This window comes from Rhipicephalus microplus, chromosome 9 (genome assembly GCF_043290135.1).
Source record: "Rhipicephalus microplus isolate Deutch F79 chromosome 9, USDA_Rmic, whole genome shotgun sequence".
In the NCBI taxonomy this organism is placed as follows: Eukaryota; Metazoa; Arthropoda; class Arachnida; order Ixodida; family Ixodidae; genus Rhipicephalus; species Rhipicephalus microplus.
The window spans coordinates 130253006-130272199 of record NC_134708.1 but is presented as its reverse complement, the minus strand read 5'-3'; the positions used below and the strand labels follow the sequence as shown (position 1 = coordinate 130272199).

The following is a 19194-nucleotide window of genomic DNA, read 5'->3' as shown; positions in this document are numbered from 1 at the left end:
TAAGTAGTAGAAAGATACATAGATAAGTACACTCAAAATCGCTGAAGTTCGCTGAAAAATGCTTCGTATTGAAAGCGTGTCACAGCAATTACCTTCTCAGGAGATGGCCAAACATCATCTTTGCGAACAAGGTGCTTGTACACTGAGGCTCATTCCGGTGAACTAACATTTGTTTTATTGAGTTGCAGCCCAACATTAGAAATGTAAGTTAAAACTTTGTCCAGCCACTCAAGATGTTAAAGTAAAGTGGAAGAAAAAATAACGACGTCATTCAGGCAACATAATTAGGTTCCCCACTTAAGGCCGCGGAGTACTGTATCTCGCCAACGTTGTCGAAGTGTTGCGTAAACCTAAGAGAATTACGCTGAACTTTCAGAGGTCATCGGGTGTTGCAAAGACCGTCTTGTCCTTGTCCGCTTTCATCACAGGTCTATAGCCTGAGCGGATATTGACGCTTGCAAAATATTCAGCCCGATGAAGTGTCTACAGCATTGCCGATTCACGGCATCGAATATACGTCTTTTCGCGTGATCTGAATGGGTGCTCGATAATAGTAACAAAGTCATACCAAGCCGCGCTTTTTCCGGAGCTGCAGCAAAACAGGTGAAGACCAAGCAATGGACGATGGCCGAATTATGTGACGTCATTGATGATCTTGTGCTCTGCGTATGACGCACCGTATAGGTGGTGGTGTACATTCGAATGGCCTCTGGTTTTGATGCAGTGCACTGCAATAAAAGTGCGCCCCGGAAGCTTAGAGTGAACGTCAAAAAAAGCACTGTGTTTTCGACGTAGTGCTAACCTTTTGCGCCACAGCGAAATCAGGATGTATGGTGGCAGTTGAAGCTGTGGTCGTCGCATGGTCATTATTAGTAGTTGGCGGCAATGGTGCATCTGTGCGAAGATGCGACAGGACAAAGGGTTTAGTGTCAGCAAAACAGGCCACAATGGTACCTTGCAAGGTACTGTGTACCAAATGGCCGATATATAGTGTTACGCGCAGTGGGAACGCTTTGCTGTTATAAAAGCTGACCGAACTAGGCACAATTACATTTCCAGGCGCGAGAAAGACATCACCGTTCGCGATTGTATCACTATTTTTCATTTTTAAATGTTGTGCACAGCTTTCACATTATTTACCCAGGCAAGCCATAACACGGCCTCTTAACAGAAACTGCTGCAGAGGTAGTTAATGACAGCACCTGCCTTGCGGTCTCAAGGACATCGAACAGACGTTGGGGCTCATACCGCATGACTCCATTGTTTTCTTCTTGACTTGTCATTCATTGTATATGAGCACATTTCACATCACTCTCATGTTTTTAGTACATGTCTGATTTTACCCGGCTTAGGGACGAAGAATACAGCGTTATAGAGTCACATAACATAACCATTGTCTGTATAAAATGTTATGTTCTAGCGCTCTTTGGTTAATAAATGGCACTTGCGCCAATAAACCACATATATCAATCAAACAAGATTTTAGCCAGCTGTTAATGCAGAAAATACATAACAAAACACCTTTTTAGCTGCTGCGATTTACCACGTAGCACAATTTATTCCAGCTGACGAATACTCGCCGTGCCCAGATTTAAAGCTGTCTACAACAAGTTTCCCTGCTGGTTCAGAAATGGTGTCTGAATACCGTCCACAGCCATGAAAATCTACCCGGGAAAAAGGATGGTGTAAACACCAGACTTGGTGTGGCTCAGAGAGTGTTGTCGTCGGACATGTTTAATAATGAAACGTGCTTTACAATGTCTGGACACAACTATTGCTGGCGAAATTGTAGGTGACCATTTCGTTTTGAACTTTCGAACCAGCGCTAATTGTGTAGGTGTTCAGAAAGTATGACATTTTACAGAAGGGCAGTGGTTTAAGCACCTTGCAATTCTAAATTCGTTATCCAGCAAGTGCAACATAGGATTGATATCCTCAGGTGTACACAACCGGCGCCATGCAGTATCGAGAGAAATTACCGCACGCCCGCACGGTTTTAATGAAGGAGACGGAAACGAGCAGCGGTTGGGATTGAGCACAAAATTTGTAAGTTCTGCAGCGGCACGAGGTGACCGCTGTACGTTTTGTGAGCTGTGGTGCTTGTGGCCAGTGGGCCGCCGATGCATTTTGATGTCAGCGTAACTCAACGCGATCTAAACTGAATTTGATTTCTAGCCGCAGGATCTGCGAGCTTCTCTTTGGTATACCACGCCCGCGCTAGGAGAGCATGCTACGCGCGTCAGTTTTCAGCTCTAGATGAGTATAAATATCTGTGCATGGCCTAAATACTTCAGCACTGACAATATTCACGTCATTTCTGGACAAAACAGAATGACACAAATTAAGCGTAGAGAACGAAACGCCTATATGCCTACACGCTCAGCAATCGTGGTTCAACGCAACAACCAAGGAGCAAATGCGAAGTTTGTCTCCTTTTTTGCGTCCCGTTAGTTTGCGCTCCCAATATTTTATTATCAAGAAATGAACTGCAAGATATACATATCAGTGACGCTGAAAATGAAACACATTCATGTATATCGGGACTACAACGGCGCAGTAACACAGAGCAGTTAGCTCCGCTCCCATAGCTTTCCCTTCCTTCATTTTCAGAAAAAGTTGTCCCCGAGTATAGCATTCGTGTCCTTTATTAAGCGTACCACTTCGCTGTTGCCGGCTCTCAGCTAAGGCTTTGCTGGTGAGGCCATGGAAAAGGCGAAAAAACATGCCATGTAGAAACACCTCGTTGCGTAAGACGGGGGGAGGGGGTGTTGCGCCTACATATCCGTAAAGAGTACCGCAAAATCACGATGTCATTTCGAGAAGGCACTGCGTCGCGGGAAACTCTGAACTGAGTTTGACAGTGCAGTGTTTTTTAACGGGCACATGTGTCTACGTACACAAAGTTTTCATCAAAATACAACCGCCTTGGTCGGGGTAAAATACTTTGTTGCGCTACACCAGAGTGATTATAATGTAGCACTGCAGGTACTTTCTTGCGCATTATTACGCATTATTACCGGTAGCTAAACAGGGTACAGGCGGGTTTCGAGGGGCTGTGACGCGTCGCCCCAGTGGTGAAGCTTACTCTGCCTGGATACCCCCAACACGCTGCGCGGGGACCCCGGTATTACGCAGTGAGTTTTTGTTATAGCTAACATTCCCTTTAAGAGTACACATTCGTGAGCGATTTGAAGTTCGTGTCAAACTAAGGCTACTCGTGATGCGCTGGCGGAAATCGCACGTACAGATTTGTCAGCGGTACCTTGACGCATGCCTATTTAGCGCTTAACATACATTCGTGCTTGCCAACTGCGGTTAGTCATAACAGTCACTTCAACGCAATTGGGTTGCTCTCCTTCATATAGCTCTACTGTACATTTTTTATACCAAGGTATGCCCGGAGCACTCGAATGCAAGTAAAATTTGACACCAAGCCTATGATCGCGACCGCAGCTGATTGAGAAATGCGCTACGACAACAATTATTTAGGCAATGCAAAAATAGAGAGAAGTCGACCTGGGCTGTTCTGCTGGTCAGCGATATCGCACCGCAGCAAAAGAATGGGGGAATGGTGATGCTCATTGACACGAGTAGTTATACGTACACAACAAGCATACACTACACGGCGGTTTCCTCTTGAAGCTTGAATCCAGTTTGGTACTCTGTAGGAAACTTGTGGCGTCTCCACCAATGTGATACCTGAGAAAGTTCGCCGCGCGGGCACCCAGTGATTCCCAATTTGTAGAGTTCTCAATTCTCCATCTAACAAAGCGTCAATGACACCAGTGTTTTAGGGAAACACGTAGGGCTTCCCCGGCACGAGTAAAATATTGGCGGGAAGATCGGTGTGCGATATGTGCGGTACTTTTTGCTGCGCTCTGTCGACTTCCGCCAGGTTGTTAACCCGATCATATGTAAAAGCTGCGACGAAGCGACACGTGAGCGCCGACACAAAAGCGGCCCACGGGGAGGAGCATTCGCTCGCTCGACGAAGTGATGGTGCCTCCTCTCGCACTCCTCTGGAGTCAGCCCTATGTTTGCGAAAGGTTTTAGCGCTTTCATTTGTTTATTATTATCATTACTTGGCTATTTCTGTTACATGTGTTAGACCTTGTTCGTTCATTTTAACCCAGGGCACTGCTAGCCTTGAAGTGGCCTCTGAAGTGTACCGCACTTAAGATCTAAAATTGCTCTTGAGGCAATGGTTGATGCTGTCTGGTTAGACAATTCGGACAACATACCAGTTTCAATTCGCACTGCAATGCCTGCCAGCGTAAGAAGCCAGCGTGTTCATTTTTACCACTCAGAAGGGACATTGACCCACTATTGAGTAGCTAGAAGCGCAAAGAGATGTGTCTGTAACATGGAGTTGTCTTGCTCACTCGCACGCAGCCATCAGTGCCACAGCGAACACAAAAAAGAGGAACCTGTACAAGGTGGGCGACATGGTCGACGTCGATCCAGCGAGTCAAGAGGCTCTTTACACTTACGCATCACCCAGCTTCAAGAAGATGATCAGCTACGTGAGTACGGCCATGTCACCACGATGGTCAACTCTGTCCAAACTTCTTTAGCAAACTGCACTCGCACCAGTTTTTTTTTTCATATATCCAACTCCGCTTTTTATGTAACAGTCATTTATTTTATGTCGCGGGTATCCCTTCAACTTCTATTTAAATCACAATGGCAAGCTCGGTGAGCTGCTGATTGAGCACAGATTTGATTGATAAAAACAGATGGGTGATACGCAGTACGAGTAGTTTTTTTTTTTCGCAAACAACTCGTTAAGTAAGGCGTGCAATCCTCTCTATAAACCTAGACTTGCATGCAAACATACATGTACTATAAAGCGCAAGAAGCAGTAGGGGCCATGCTTGATGGAAGTAATTTATGTCGTTACACTGTCATTTGGTGAGAAGTAGTTTTTGCAGATGGGGAGATGACTTAACGGGAACTGTATGCTGTCGTTGACTGATTTTCTGTTTTCTGTCACAATAAAAAGCGTACCAATTGAAGTCTCTAACCATGCGGTGATTTCGCTGGAAAGCGTGTAGAATGTTTTAAAACCGAATTTTTCAATCTGCATTGGGTTTCCTTCGATCGGTGGGATGGATATCCACAACACTGGTCGGTGAACGCGATGACGATTGTGCTGCCGGTGAAAGACAAAAACTGAAAGCGCATGCGGTATTCGCAGGCTTCATGAAGTTTTGTTTATTAGTAAAAAAAATACCTTAGTGGTCATTAAAGGCACGCACGTATTTTTGGTTGTTCGTATGAGTGGAGGTGCACGCCATGCTCGCGTTTTTCTGCCGTTTGCAGGCAGACATGCAGGCAAGCGAACACACTACCGGCCGCGCCACCAGGCGCCTCTTGAAAGGCGTGAGAAATAGTCTCTTGCGCAATCTTAACCTGCCTTAAGTGCGCAAAATATAATTTGAGGTTACACATTCTTTTTTTAAGCTAGTCAAGTCTACCTGCGAGGATTTTTGGTCCTACCAGCAGATAGACAACATCGCTGTTTTGTGACGCTATAGCGGTCAGTTTTGTTGAATTTCAAATCAAGTTAAAGTTATATTTCTTTGTAATGAGACAAAAACATGCCCGTTGCCGTCGATGTGATGAACTATCTTCTCATTCGCGCCACAATCAGCAATTTTTCAGTGTGGTAGATAGTTCCTTTAACGCCCGTCTTCAAGTGACCGATAAGTGCCCAGACCAAGAAATGAGATCACTGTACGAATGGAAAGATTGTGCCCCATACTGACTAAAACCAACCTCATTTATCTCGTGAAAAATAGTTATGTTTTTATTTTTTCTTTGAAACTGGCGAAAATAGCCTATGGCGTCACCAGGTGGCAGGAACTTCAATTCTTCGAGCTGCCCTGTCACGCGACCGTAAACTAGTGTTCGCGGTGAACAATTTTTTCTTTAGTAGTGAAATATTATTTGCTTCTTTATATTAAAAAATATTACTCTATAAAATGCACTTATAGGCCTGCATTAGTAGTGCGCCATTAAGGGGCGCTACCTGCACATGGTGTAATGATCCCGTGCTCGCTAGCACGACTTGAGCAACTTTTATACGTGCTCATAAGACCGTGCACGCAGTTTCCAGGTCGCTAAGATTTTGGAGAGACATGCTTTTGTTACCTACACCTTGTCTCAGAAATGACTCGCAGTGACGTTTTCGGTGACCTGATTCGGCTCTTGTGTCGAGCGAGTAATGACGACGGGACAAGCCGTCTACGACACAGGCACATCAACCTTAGGCGCAGGCACACGCAACGCGGTATGAATAGAAGGAAGCCGTATAAAGCCACATCGTCTTAATGTAACTGCTTGTTATTTTTTCAAAAGTAGTTGTAAAGCTGAGAATTAACGTGGTCAAGCATAGTTACCATAGCTCCCGCGAAATCAGAACACTGACAGCACGTACAAGTCGCTGTAAGGGCAACCGGCATCGCTATCAATTCTCAGCGTTGCTGAACAAAAAGGCATGTCGGTGTTCAGAGCCTTTCAAATCGAAAACTGCTGCTTAAAATTAACTACGTATTTCTAGGAGTAACTACTGCAGCTGCGAACACTGCGAAGGGTAAGCTTTCGGTCGCGCTGGAAAAAAACTAGGGCGAAAAAAATAATATGGCTCTTTAATGACCACCACACCGTTCTCAAGGACTTGGTCCCTTCTACAACGCCAATATTTAGCAGGCCGAATTATAAACAAATCGAACGTTGAATCACTCAAAAGTGAAATGTCCTAAAGCTGAAACACCTTAAAAAAGAAACGCTGAAAAATAATATGCCAAAATGGCTTAACGCCGAAAAACACATGAACCATGCTGCAAACCACGTGAAATTTTATCGATTCAGAGTAAAATGTATGAAGACGCAGTGTCGTGCTCTCCCAGAAGAAAAAAGCTAAACTTATGTGCAGGAACAGTTACGTTTATGCGTTTGACAAAAGAAAAGTAGCTTTCAGACAGCACTGGAGGTGGATGAAAGTGCAACGCGAGAGTGAGCACCGACCTTCCTTTGGGAGTGTCACGAGGCTTTCTAATGACCTTGCTCTCGTGTAGGTTTGTGTGAACCAAAATTCGATGACACGTCATCGAGAAATGATCCGATGACACCATTTGTTCCCAACAAATCCCCAACATTCTATATATTTTCGCTGCCCCGAAAGATAACACATACAAAGTATTTTTCATCGATAGGCTTAAAAAGTGGCTACCGACAGATCAAAGTTGATGAACGAGATCGTGAAAAAAACCGCCTTTGTTCCACCAGATGACCTATAAGAATTCAAAGTGCTTTCATTCAGCCTCTGTTCTGCGCCTGCGACATTCCAGAGAATGATGGACACTGTTCTTACCGGTCTAAATTGGCACACATGCCTAGTTTATCTGGATGACGTTGTCGTGTTTTCTGCCACCTTTGAGGAGCACCTGAAGCATCTGCAGAATGTGCTGGAAGCGCTCCGCTCTGCTAACCTGACACTGAAGCCAGAAATATGCCATTTCGGTTACAAGAAACTAAAGTTTCTCGGCCATGTTGTCAGTGCGGATGGTATGCGACCTGACCCTGGCAAAAGTACCACCGTGGCCTCGTTTCCTGTTCCACGAGATAAGAAGGTAGTACGTCGCTTCCTGGCGCTCTGCGCGTACTATCGCTGCTTTATAGCCAATTTTTCTAGGATTGCTGAACCGCTCACTCGACTCACTCGGGAAGATGTTCCATTCCTCTGGGAAGAAGAACAGGACGCAGCTTTCTCTGAGCTACGAGAGCGTTTGCAGACACCACCAGTTCTCACTCACTTTGACCAAGACGCTGATACTGAAATTCATACTGACGCCAGCAACGTGGGTCTTGGTGCTGTCCTCGTGAACAACAACAGGGCACAGAGCGAGTAATAGCGTACGCTAGCCGCACTCTTTCCTGCGCCAAGGTCAACTACTCCACGTCAGAGAAAGAGTGCCTCGCTGTTGTATGGGCCAAGATGAAATTTAGGCCTTACCTTTACGGACGCCACTTCAAGGTAGTGACAGACCATCATTTGTTGTGGTGGTTAGCCAACCTACGGGACCCGTGTGGGCGACTGGCGCGATGGAGTCTTCGTCTGCAGAAATACGATTTCACGATCGCTTACAAATCGGGCAGCAAGCATGAAGATGCTGATTCATTATCCCGTGCACCTGTCGAAGTTTGTGGCCACGACACCGAGGAGGACGGTGGTTTCCTTGGGGCCCTTACTACAACTGATCTGATTACACGACAGTGCGCGGACGATGAAATTCGCGCAGTTATCTAAAACCTTGAAGGATGCAACTCGTTCATACCTCGATGTATTTCTCGAAGTCTGTCATCGTTCTGTCTGCGAGATGGGGTCTTGTATAAGAAAAACTCCTACGGCAATGAGAGACCCTATCTTCTAGTTGTTCCAACTGACATGCCTGACGACATTCTTCTTGCCTGCCACTATGAGCCCACATCTGGTCACTTAGGTTCCTCTCGAACTCTCGCTCGAGTTCGACAAGCATACTTCTGGCATAAGCTTTCTGCATCTGTTAAGCGATACGTGAAAATCTACCGGGAATGTCAACGCCACAAATCCCCGCCTCTAAAGCCCGCGGGGCTTCTTCAACCAATATAACCACCCAGAGCGCCATTTGATCAAATAGGAATGGATTTACTGGGGCCCTTTTCGCTATCATCTGCCGGGAACAAGTGGATCATAGTATCCACCGACTATTTGACGAAGTACGCCGAAACAAAGGCACTACAGCGCGCTACGGCTTCCGACGTTGCCCAATTTTTTATGCACCGGATCGTACTTCGACATGGCGTCCCGTCGTGCGTAATCACAGAGGAAGAGCATTCACGGCCCGGCTTATTCATGACATATTCAAGCTCAGCTACACGAGCCATCGCAAGACCACGGCATATCATCCGCAGAGCAACGGCATGACAGAGCGACTCAACAAGACCATCGCTAACATGTCCAGCATAGGATCTGGGACCAGGTGCTACCATACGTCACATTCGCGTACAATACTGCCGTCCAGGAAACTACACGATTCACGCCTTTCCTTCTTGTCTATGGACCATACTAGATGCGATGCTTCCACACAATTGCGACGCTTTGATCACTCCTGATGCTGTGCAGCTTACACAGTACGCCGAAGAAGCATGCCAGTTAACACGCCTACACATTACGCACCAGCAGAGTACAGGCGCATGCCGCTACAACGCTCGCCATTGACAAGTTGAATAGCATCCAGGCGATCAAGTTTGCATGTGGACTCCAGTCCGACGCCAGGGATTGTCGGAAAAACTGCTCAGTCGCTACTTCGGACCATACAAAGTGTTGCGACGTGTGAACGATGTGAACTACGAGGTAGTCCCTGACGGCGCCTTCTCACCACGGCGGCGAAGGCACTCCTCGGAGATTGTGCACGTAGTGCGACTGAAGCCTTACTTCACGCGGTAGTTCGACTGCGCATGAACCTTATCGCTGTTTTTGTGCATGCGCGTATTTTCTGTTGGTTCGCCGCAACTTTTCCTTTCTACTTTCCGAGCATCAGAGTGATGCCTTCTTTTTTCAGAAGAGGAATAATGCCACTTGGCCGCTAGTTACGGCGAGCGCAAGCCATGGCTGCCCGCGAGAATGGAAGACGATGTTCTGGGGCAGCGCGTGCTCTGGCTAGTTGTTGTTGATTATTGAGGCAGCCATCTTGCCAGTTTTCGGTGCGTCTCCCCGCCGGCTCAGTTCTTCCTAGTTAAAGACCTTTTGTAGCACGTGACGATGTGTGTGTGTGTGCGTGTGTGTGTGTGTGTGTGTGTGCGTGTGCGTGTGCGTGTGCGTGTGCGTGTGTGTGTGTGTGTGTAAGTGTGTGTGTGTGTGTGTGTGTGTGTGTGTGTGTGTGTGTTTTAGGCCTGCACCATATGCGAAGGGAACATGGCTTTTGGAAAAATGGTGCAAAAGTGTGGGCAGATTGGGCAAGGCGGCTGGCAAAACCTTTATCCCGGTAGAATTTTTTAACCCCCCTTCTAGCTAGGTTATGCAGGCATTTTGAGGTTCCGGTGTTTTGATTTTTCCGGCATTTTGAATTTTTGGTTGTACGTCAACCCCGCTTTTTGATTTTTTGGTATTCCAAATTTCGGCATTCTGATAATTTGTCATTCATACTTTCGATGTTTTGAATGCCACTGTCAAGAACTTCGCTAGCACCAACCTAGCTCCGCATTGCGAAACGTGCCATTGTGAACCGATGCTTTATGAAACACACATGGTGTATAGATGTAGTAATCAAATGAATCGCGAGATTGTGGTTTACATAACACATGTATGTAAACCAGTGCGCGTGCGTTAACCAGCCCTCGGGTGCGCTGAATGATAAAATTCAATTTTGAATCATGTAATCAAATGACACCCTGTCATGACATGTACGCGCCACGTTCTATTTTTTTTTTTACTTATTAACCACGCGTGTGAAGAAGCAAGACCAGTTGTAATTCAGCGCTTCCCTGTTTTCATTCCTTTGTTTCCTCTGTTCGGGTCGCACTGCTGACAGCAAAACTGTCGTTTTTTTTCAAGTTATGTTGCGTTGTTCGCCTCTGTGAGCACCTTTTTGTCAGCTTCAACCTTCAAAAAGAAAATACCGCACAGATCTCACTTTCACAAATATAGGCGCTTAGTTCGCGTGTCATCCACCTCGTGCCGCATACCTTTTCTCTTTTTTGAATCTCGCGCGAACTTGAAAGTTGCGTTGCGGCTAGTAAAAAAAAGAAGAAAAAGCAAAAATGTTCCAGAACACGGAGCTTCGCCATAGAGTAACATATAAAGTAGGGGCGTGCGAATACTCGAGTATACAAACGCGAGTCCAATCCCGACTTCTCGAATAGTTCGATTCGTGAATCGACGCTGAAGTATGCTATTACTCGAATATTTGATATATTCGGCGAGCCTGGTTGGCGAGTAATATGCAAAACACATACAATACTTTGAGATATCACAGTCTGTGTGCTTGGCTATCATGTTCTAGTGCACGACTCTAAATACACAAAGTTTCAATTCCACGAACCTGAAAGCACGCAGATTAAATTGTGATCGTTATACAGCCCCGAGTCCCGAAACAACTGACGCAGCCTTTTTGTTTGGGGTGCTCACACAGGCTCCACTTTGTCTCTCTTCCTACACGTGCAATACGTGGAGACACCCTTGAGACGAATCGCAGACTGTAATTCGCGAGCACGAAACTAAAGCGCGCCATTACGAACTGCTAAACTGCGCACCATGGTCGCCACAGAAAACACTGGCGTGCTGCGTCGGTTGTGTGACATCGCGGCGCGATGGCTGCGCGGCCGGCGTGGGCACGCGGGTGATGATGATGATGGACGATAGATGGATATGGCTTTACCCTTTAAATAAGGTGGAGGCTAGCGCCACCTAGCCACCCTACGGTGCTCAAAACGTCTGCTCTGTGTTAAAATAGAATAGAAATACCTACTTCACTTACTGGGGTCAAGAATGAAATGAATCCCCAGCCACCGAAAAGAAAAAACAATCTGGCTGCAGATTTCTCTCATTTCCATAATTTAGCCCAGCCAGAGAGATTCCTGTCCGGGTACGTTTGCTTTTGCAAAAAAATGAAGTTAAGAGCGAGCACTTATCAGGGAAAGATTCAATTTTCACTCGTTCCTTGATCGTAGCCACCAAGGATCGATGGATTGATGTATTCGGTTGCGCCCTTTAGATCGTGCGGCGGCTCACAGCACCTAGTCATAAACTTAAGTATTATCACTATGTGTGGAAGGATCGAATCTAACTTGCGCTTTGATTGTAGCCACCAATGAGCCTTCTCCTGGTTATTTCTACTCGTTTAAAGTCTATTTTGAATTCACTGTCTCTACACCCCTTGCTTTGAAAAATTCTGCGCCGTTATCTTGGACAATAGGGTGGAGCCCTCTACAGAACATTATCAAATGTTCTGCTGCTTCCACCTCTTCTCCACACGCACTACATACCGTGTCTGTACTTTCGTATTTGGCTCGGTACGTCTTGGTCCACAATACTCCCATTCTGGACTCGAACGGCAGAAAACTACCCCGAGACTGAGAACTATCGTAGATATTTTCTTTCGCAACTTCCTTCTTGAAAGCTCGGCAGGTCTGCAGTGATGGTTTCGTAAGCTTTTCTATCTTCCACATGTCCCTCTCTGTTTCCTTCACATTCTTCTTTACCTATGTTTACTTTTGGTTTGGCATTCTGATGTTGTCTAAATACTTAACGGTACGGTGTGTTGGGCTAGTTCATACATATTAGGCTGAAATACGTGGCGCAAGGTTGATAAAGAGAAAAAAAAAAGGTTGAGACAGAAAGAGCGCCAACTATCAAACACTGTGTGATGGCATGACTTGGACAGCGCAGAACGAAAACACATAGCAGCTATAGACCTCTTCACCACCTTAGAATGTTCAGAATCATAAGAAAGAAGTCCTTTTCTCGTTCTAGGGCTGAACTTCCAACAGACATGACCCTCGCCCAGAGTCAGGTTAATATCTAAAAACTGCAAGCTTTCGTCAATGGGCAGTTCATACGTAAAAATCAAGCCTTTTCCATGTTGTCGGAACAGGTTCAAAACCAAATCTACCTCACTAGAGTGCGTTACAGGGTTAGTAGAAGTTAACACCACGAGAAAATCGTCCACATATCTAAAAATCATAGGGACTTTTCCTGGAGCAACGGTATTTTATAAAGCGCGATCAATAGACGCCAAAAAATACTACCAAGGACAGGTGCAACGCAGGAGCCAATACAAATGCCCTTTCTTTGAATAAACACCCCATTATTAAAAGAGACAAAGGTGCTAAGAAGGTAAAATTCTAAGTGACATGAAGTTTCCAGTACGTAGTGGTAAATGGCGCAAAATCTGGTATGACTAGCGTAACATCTGGTGTCCCTCAGGGCTCAGTGTTGGGCCCCTTGCTCTTTTTTATTATTCATAAATGATCTTCCCGACATCATCGCTTCTTCCATCAGATTGTTTGCTGATGATCTAATATTATATAGGGAAGTTACAAGCGTCGATGATACCGTTCTTTTACAAAATGATTTGACAAAAATGGAGAACTGGTGCCATGATTCATATATGCAAATACACGTGCAGAAAACTATTCATATGCGTTTCACAAAAAAAACGTATAGTATCGCCACTTTATAGTCTGTCTCGATCTCCGTTACAAACTGTTTCAAAGTGTAAGTACTTGGGCGTATTCCTTACATCATCCATGTGTTGGCACAGGCACGTCGATTACGTTACTGCAAAGGCATGTGAGGTGTTGGGATTCTTGCGGCGTAACACAAAAGTGTTTCTTCAGCAGGCCCGCGATCTTCTCTACAAGAGCTACGTTAGACCAATATTAGAGTATTGGTGCACTGTGTGGGATCCTCCCACAAATGCCGATTGCGACAAGCTTGAGCGAGTTCAGAACATGGCTGCAAGATACGTTATCGGTAGCTATGAGAGAAATCTTAGCAATACTGCTACAAAAGAAACATTAAAATGGGAGCTTCTAGAAAAAAGAAGGCAAATTTTGCGCTTGAAGCTTTTTCACAATATATATCATGGCCACATTGCAATAGACCGTAATCAGTATATTATTCAGCCCCATTATGTATCAAGACGAACAGATCATGAGCTCAAGGTTAGAGAATATAGCTGCAGGACTAATCTTTTCAAAGGCACGTTTTTCCCCAAAACTGTTTCTGAATGGAATCGTCTGCCTGCCGACAAGGTTAGCATAATAGATAACGAAGCTTTTGCGGCCGCTCTTTGACATCTCATTCTGTCTTTAGCTGCAGTCGAATTTTATGCAGTGTTTAGTTCTTGTCACATCGTTTTTGTATTTTTAAGTTTGTACAGTATAAATTTCTTTTTTGTTTTCTCTCTTCGTCTGGGTTAGCTGATCTTTATGAAATTTCTGTGTATTGACAACAATGTATCCCGCTATTTCTCTTTAGTTTTTCACTACCAATGTTCTTGAAATGTGGGATTTATAAATTCTCTGTGTAACCCCCCCCCCCACTTTAATGCCTAAATGGGGCTCTGGGTACGAGTGCACATAAAAAAAGTTCGAAACAGATACGCTAGGTATTGATAAAAGTTGTTCCCTCATGTTTTTCGATACATTCCCTTACACAAGATAAAAGTTCATTATAAGGCACTGAATAAAAGAGATCCTCAACGTCAATTGAAAGATAACTCATGTCACTTCTGCTTTTCAAGAAATCTATGACGTCATAGGAGCTTTTTGTTGCAAAAGGATCTACAAACGCTAACGTATTTAAATTTTTCGACAGATAGCAACTCACTTGCAGCTGCCAAGTACCATTTTCTGTCACAATTGACCTAAACGGCATGCCAACCTTGTGCGTTTTTACATTGAAAAACACTTACAAGGGTGTTTTCTTGCATTCGAAAACTGATTTAGCCAGATTGGCTAAATTAAACTCTTGCACAATTCAACATCACGACGTTTTACCTTTGACGCTTTTACAGTTGTAGACTCAAAATTATTCATAATAGCTAAACTGGCTTTGTCCTGGAAACTGGAAGTAGACATCACCACAAATCCGCCTTTTTTGACTGCCCGAAGAAGGTAAAGTTCATACACCTTGAAGTACGAGACAACTCCGCCTGTGGTCAACTTGGGACGGTCATTTCTACGGTTCCGCAAAAGTGAGTCGGCACCTTCAAGCAAGCAGCGCTCGCGATTTTCCTCGTCAGCACTGCGGCATGCCGTTTAGGTCAATTGTGAAAGAAAATGGTACTTGGCAGCTGCAAGTGAGTCACTATCGGTCGAAAAATTTAAATACGTTAGCGTTTGTAGATTCTTTTGCAACAAAAAGCTCCTATGACGTCATAGATTTCTTGAAAAGCAGAAGTGACATCAGTTATCTTTCTTCAATTGACGTTGAGCATCTCTTTTAATCAGTGCCTCATAATGAACTTTTACCTTGTGTAAAGGACTGTATCGAGGAACATGGGGGCACAACTTTTATCAATACCTCTGGCGTATCTGTTTCCAACTTCATCTTACTTTTAGAATTTTACCTTCGTAGCACCTTTGTCTCTTTTATTAATGGGGTGTTTATTCAAAGAAAGGGCATTTGTATGGCTCCTGCGTTGCACCTGTCCTTTAGCGTTTTTTGGCGTCTATTGATTGCGCTTTAGAAAATGCCGTTGATCCAGCAAAAGTCCCTAAGATTTTTAGATATGTGGACGATTCCCTCGTGGTGTTAACTTCTACTAACTTTGTAACGCACTCTAGCGAGGTAGATTTGGTTTTGAACCTGTTCCGACAACATGGAAAAGGCTTGATTTTTACGTATGAACTGCCCATTGACGAAAGCTTGCAGTTTTTAGATATTAACCTGACTCTGGGCGAGGGTCATGTCTGTTGGAAGTTAAGCCCTAGAACGAGAAAAGGACTTCTTTCTTATGATTCTGCACATGCTAAGGTGGTGAAGAGGTCTATAGCTCCTATGTGTTTTCGTTCTGCGCTGTCCAAGTCATGCCAACACACAGTGTTTGATAGTCGGCGCTCTTTCTGTCTCGACTTTTTTTTTCTCTTTGTCAACATTGCGCCACGTATTTCAGTCTAAATACTTCCTTGACAATTTTCGAGTTCATTACCTCCATTTAGTATTGACAATCTTCATGTACAATTAACTGAAATCTTTCCTAGCCCAACGCTCCTCTCTCAATTTTCTAAATCGCTCCTCATATGCCATCTTCCTGCTAGCTTCCCTGCACTCAAACGATGTCTATCCCATGTCTTCCTGTACCCCCTGATTTGGGGTATTCCCGTGTGCTCCCAAAGCAAGTCTACCTATGCCACGTTGGTAGTTTTTTTTCAATCTTGCTTGAACTTTTGATTTCATGCACAAGACTGTATTGCCGAATGTCAAAACAGGGACCGTGACACCTTTCCAAATCCCTCTCAGAACGTCGTATCCACAGTAGTTCAACAGTACCACATTTTTTATTACAGCTGCATTCCTGTTACCCTTAGTTATTACGTATCTTTCGTGCTCCCTTAGGTACTCCGCCCTGTTGTTTACCCACACACCTAAGTATTTCTGTTTATCCACTATTTCTAGCGTGACTTCCTGTTTCTTATGCTCACTGCCTTTGTTGTCGTTAAAATTCATGATTGCCGATTTTCCCTGCTGAACTTCTAATTTAACCTATCTCCCTCATTACCACAGATGTCCATCGATTATTGCAAATCTTCCTTGTTTTCGGCTATTAAAACTATATCATCTGCATCCATCAATGCTGGTAATGACTGTTTAATGTTTTTTTCCTTGCTTAGTAAAAGAGAGACTGAAGCCAAGTTTACTCCCCTAAATTTGCATTCGAGTCACTGTAGATACAGCATAAATAACAAAGGTGACAAGGTACATCCCTGTCGAAGCCCTCGTTGTATTTCTATTGGTTCAGGTACCTGTCCTTCCCATTTTAAAGCTACCTTGTTACTTTTATAGATATCCTTTAAAAGGTTAGTTATTCCATCTTCCGCATCTAGTGGTGTCCAGTATTCCTCACAAGTCTTCGAGAATCACACTATGGTAAGCTCCCTTCATATCTACAAACGCCAGCCACAGGGGCCTGTGTTCTTTTTCTGCTATTTCAATATACTGCATTAATGAAAACAGATTGTCCTTCAAACTGCTTCGCTTGCGGAACCCATTCTGTATATCTCTGTGATGCAGGTTCTTATTTGCTGATTTGTTTTTCTCCCGGGCTGAGCCTCAGAGAGTTTTGTTAATAAGGACAAAGCCGTTCGGTTTCCAAGAAACACACAAAAAGTTTAATTGAAAAGTAAAAAGGCAAAGATTCTTCACAAAACAAAACACTTAATAAACAGTTGACTGGACATGACGAAACACATCTGTAAACACCCAACAAGAACGTTCAAAGTCAGTAACTAAACCTAACGTTCGAAAGGGGCTGAGTGATGGGAGTAGCGCAAGATATCTGTTCGGTCTCACCCACACGCTGAATTCCGCCGACGATGAGCAAACCGGAACGCGGTGATTCCGGCTTCAGGACGCGGGCAGGACGGGGATGAAGGAACGCTGGCTGCTGACGACACGTCGAGAAACCAGGCCGGAACGTGGTGGCTCTGGCTTTAGGAGTGTGGACCCGTCTGTGACGAGAGAACGCAGGCTGGTGGTGACGCGTCAGAGAACCAGGGTCGACCTAGTCAAGCAGCTGGGCGCACAGCTCGGGCCCGGAGCCCGACGGCTGTAGCTCGCCTGCCGGAACCAAAGTCCGCAGGCCCTGGAAAGGAGTTCAGGACCGGATGGCCACGGTCCTTTGGAGCGGGAACACGACGGCAGGAGGCCCCGGCCGGTTGAAGACCTGCAGGCTCGGGTCCTACGCCCGACGGCCCATCTTCAGCGCCCGGTCCGGTGACGACCTTCCGCTTGCCCCGTCTTCTTCGAACTCCCCTTGCTCTGGTCTGCTCAGGCTCCTGCTTCAGCTCTGGCCCACTTGTCTCGTTCTCATTGGAGATACTGCTGTCTCGTGGTGTCAAGCCATTGGGCCTTGAAATCTCCGTGTTCGCTGCCCATTGGATGTTTTACCTTTTGTTTACTTCACGTCCTGCCACGCATCCTCGTGCTCGACGCTCTTTAACGTCGTCATTCTTGTTTAAGCAGCCCCGCACGTGCACTCTGGTATTTCTCCTTTTGTTTTTTTTTTTTTTTTTTTTTCCGTGACGCGCACTTTTCGAAGGCGCGCACTTTGAACGCGCACCACACATCACATACGCCCCCCTTTCATTCAAGTTTTTTTTTTAGAAAAAAAAACTGCCGATGAGTGCGCGTTCTGCACTACGTCACAATTACACCACATATTTGCACCACGCAGTTCAACACATCACACCGATGGCACCACACTGCTTCTTCGTTGACATGTCTCACGTCGAAACACCGAGTCCACAGAACGTAACATTCAACCAACAACAATAAGAAAAGTTTTTTTTTTTTTTTTTTTCGAGAAGAAAAAAAAAATTGCCGTTGAGTACACGTTTCGCACTGCACCACAATTTACCCACATATGTCCGCCACACAGTTCACTGCATTGCCCAAAGGTCCACATTCACTAACCTCAAAATACGCAAGAAGTGAGAAAAAGTATGGACACATCTAGCGGATTGTGAAAATCCCCAAATTAGTAGTACACCACCCCTTTTTTTTTTTTTTATCATATATACCCTATCATCTCAAAAACTATACATCATGTTAATGTTACATTGCATGTAACTTCTTCAAATATTTACAAGCAACACCCTTCCATGGTCCGCAAGCAAGATCCAAAAGAAACCAGCGGGAAATCGAATTTGACGCTTAAGTTATAGCGTCCCGTACAAGACGTTTAACTGCTCTAACCATTTGACAAGAGTAAGGAATCGGAAGCCAGTGGAAGAATTCTCGACCGTAAGCTCGTATGAACCTAAAGCTGTGTATCACCAGGTTCCCAACCTCGAAATCACAAGCATACACGCTGGAATGTCTGTATGCCAGTCGGAGGCGTTGCCTCCAGGCGCACCAGTACAACCACGCCTGAATCATTTCATCCTTCCCATGAACGCCTTGCTTGAGCTCGTAAGCCGCTAATCGTTGAGACATCTTAACAGAAGCGACCTCTTCAACCGAAGATGCCAAAGAGCACCAGTCGGCGTCCTTCCTCGTACAATAACCTGCTGGACCATTACTGCCTTCTGGTTCACTTTCCATCCCTTCAGCTTTCTGTATTGCTTGTTCATCAATACTTTCAACCCTTCTGCCTGGGTCATCGTGATTACCCTCATTGTCACATATAGCTGACCTACATTGCAACTCTACTCTCTGTTCTTCAACAAGTGCTTTTGCATTTTGCTCCAATATTCTTCTAAAAGCATCATCTACAATTTCCCGAGAACACAAGCCATCTCTCTGTATGGGCAAGTTATAATCATGGTGAAAAACCATGTCCGTAGCGTCTGTTGCTATCTCCAGTGGCCCAAAACAATAGGTAGCTGCTACATCAGAGCTTTCATTATGGCATTCGCCGGCATTACCTAGGAGACCTTTTATTGCTCCTTCAGCGGAGCTATTCAGAGGCAATCCTACCTCTGAAT

At 45.0% G+C, this 19194-nt stretch overlaps 1 protein-coding gene across 2 annotated transcripts in view; it reads left to right on the top strand.

The window, feature by feature from the left end:
• The window catches only part of LOC142772156 (uncharacterized), a 284133-nt gene that overhangs the window by 215771 nt on the left and 49168 nt on the right, over positions 1-19194 (top strand). For both annotated transcript variants that reach the window (XM_075874306.1, XM_075874305.1), the window contains one exon: positions 4393-4523. In XM_075874306.1, coding sequence (XP_075730421.1) covers positions 4393-4523 — 131 coding nt within the window. The remainder of the gene's footprint in view (positions 1-4392; positions 4524-19194) is intronic.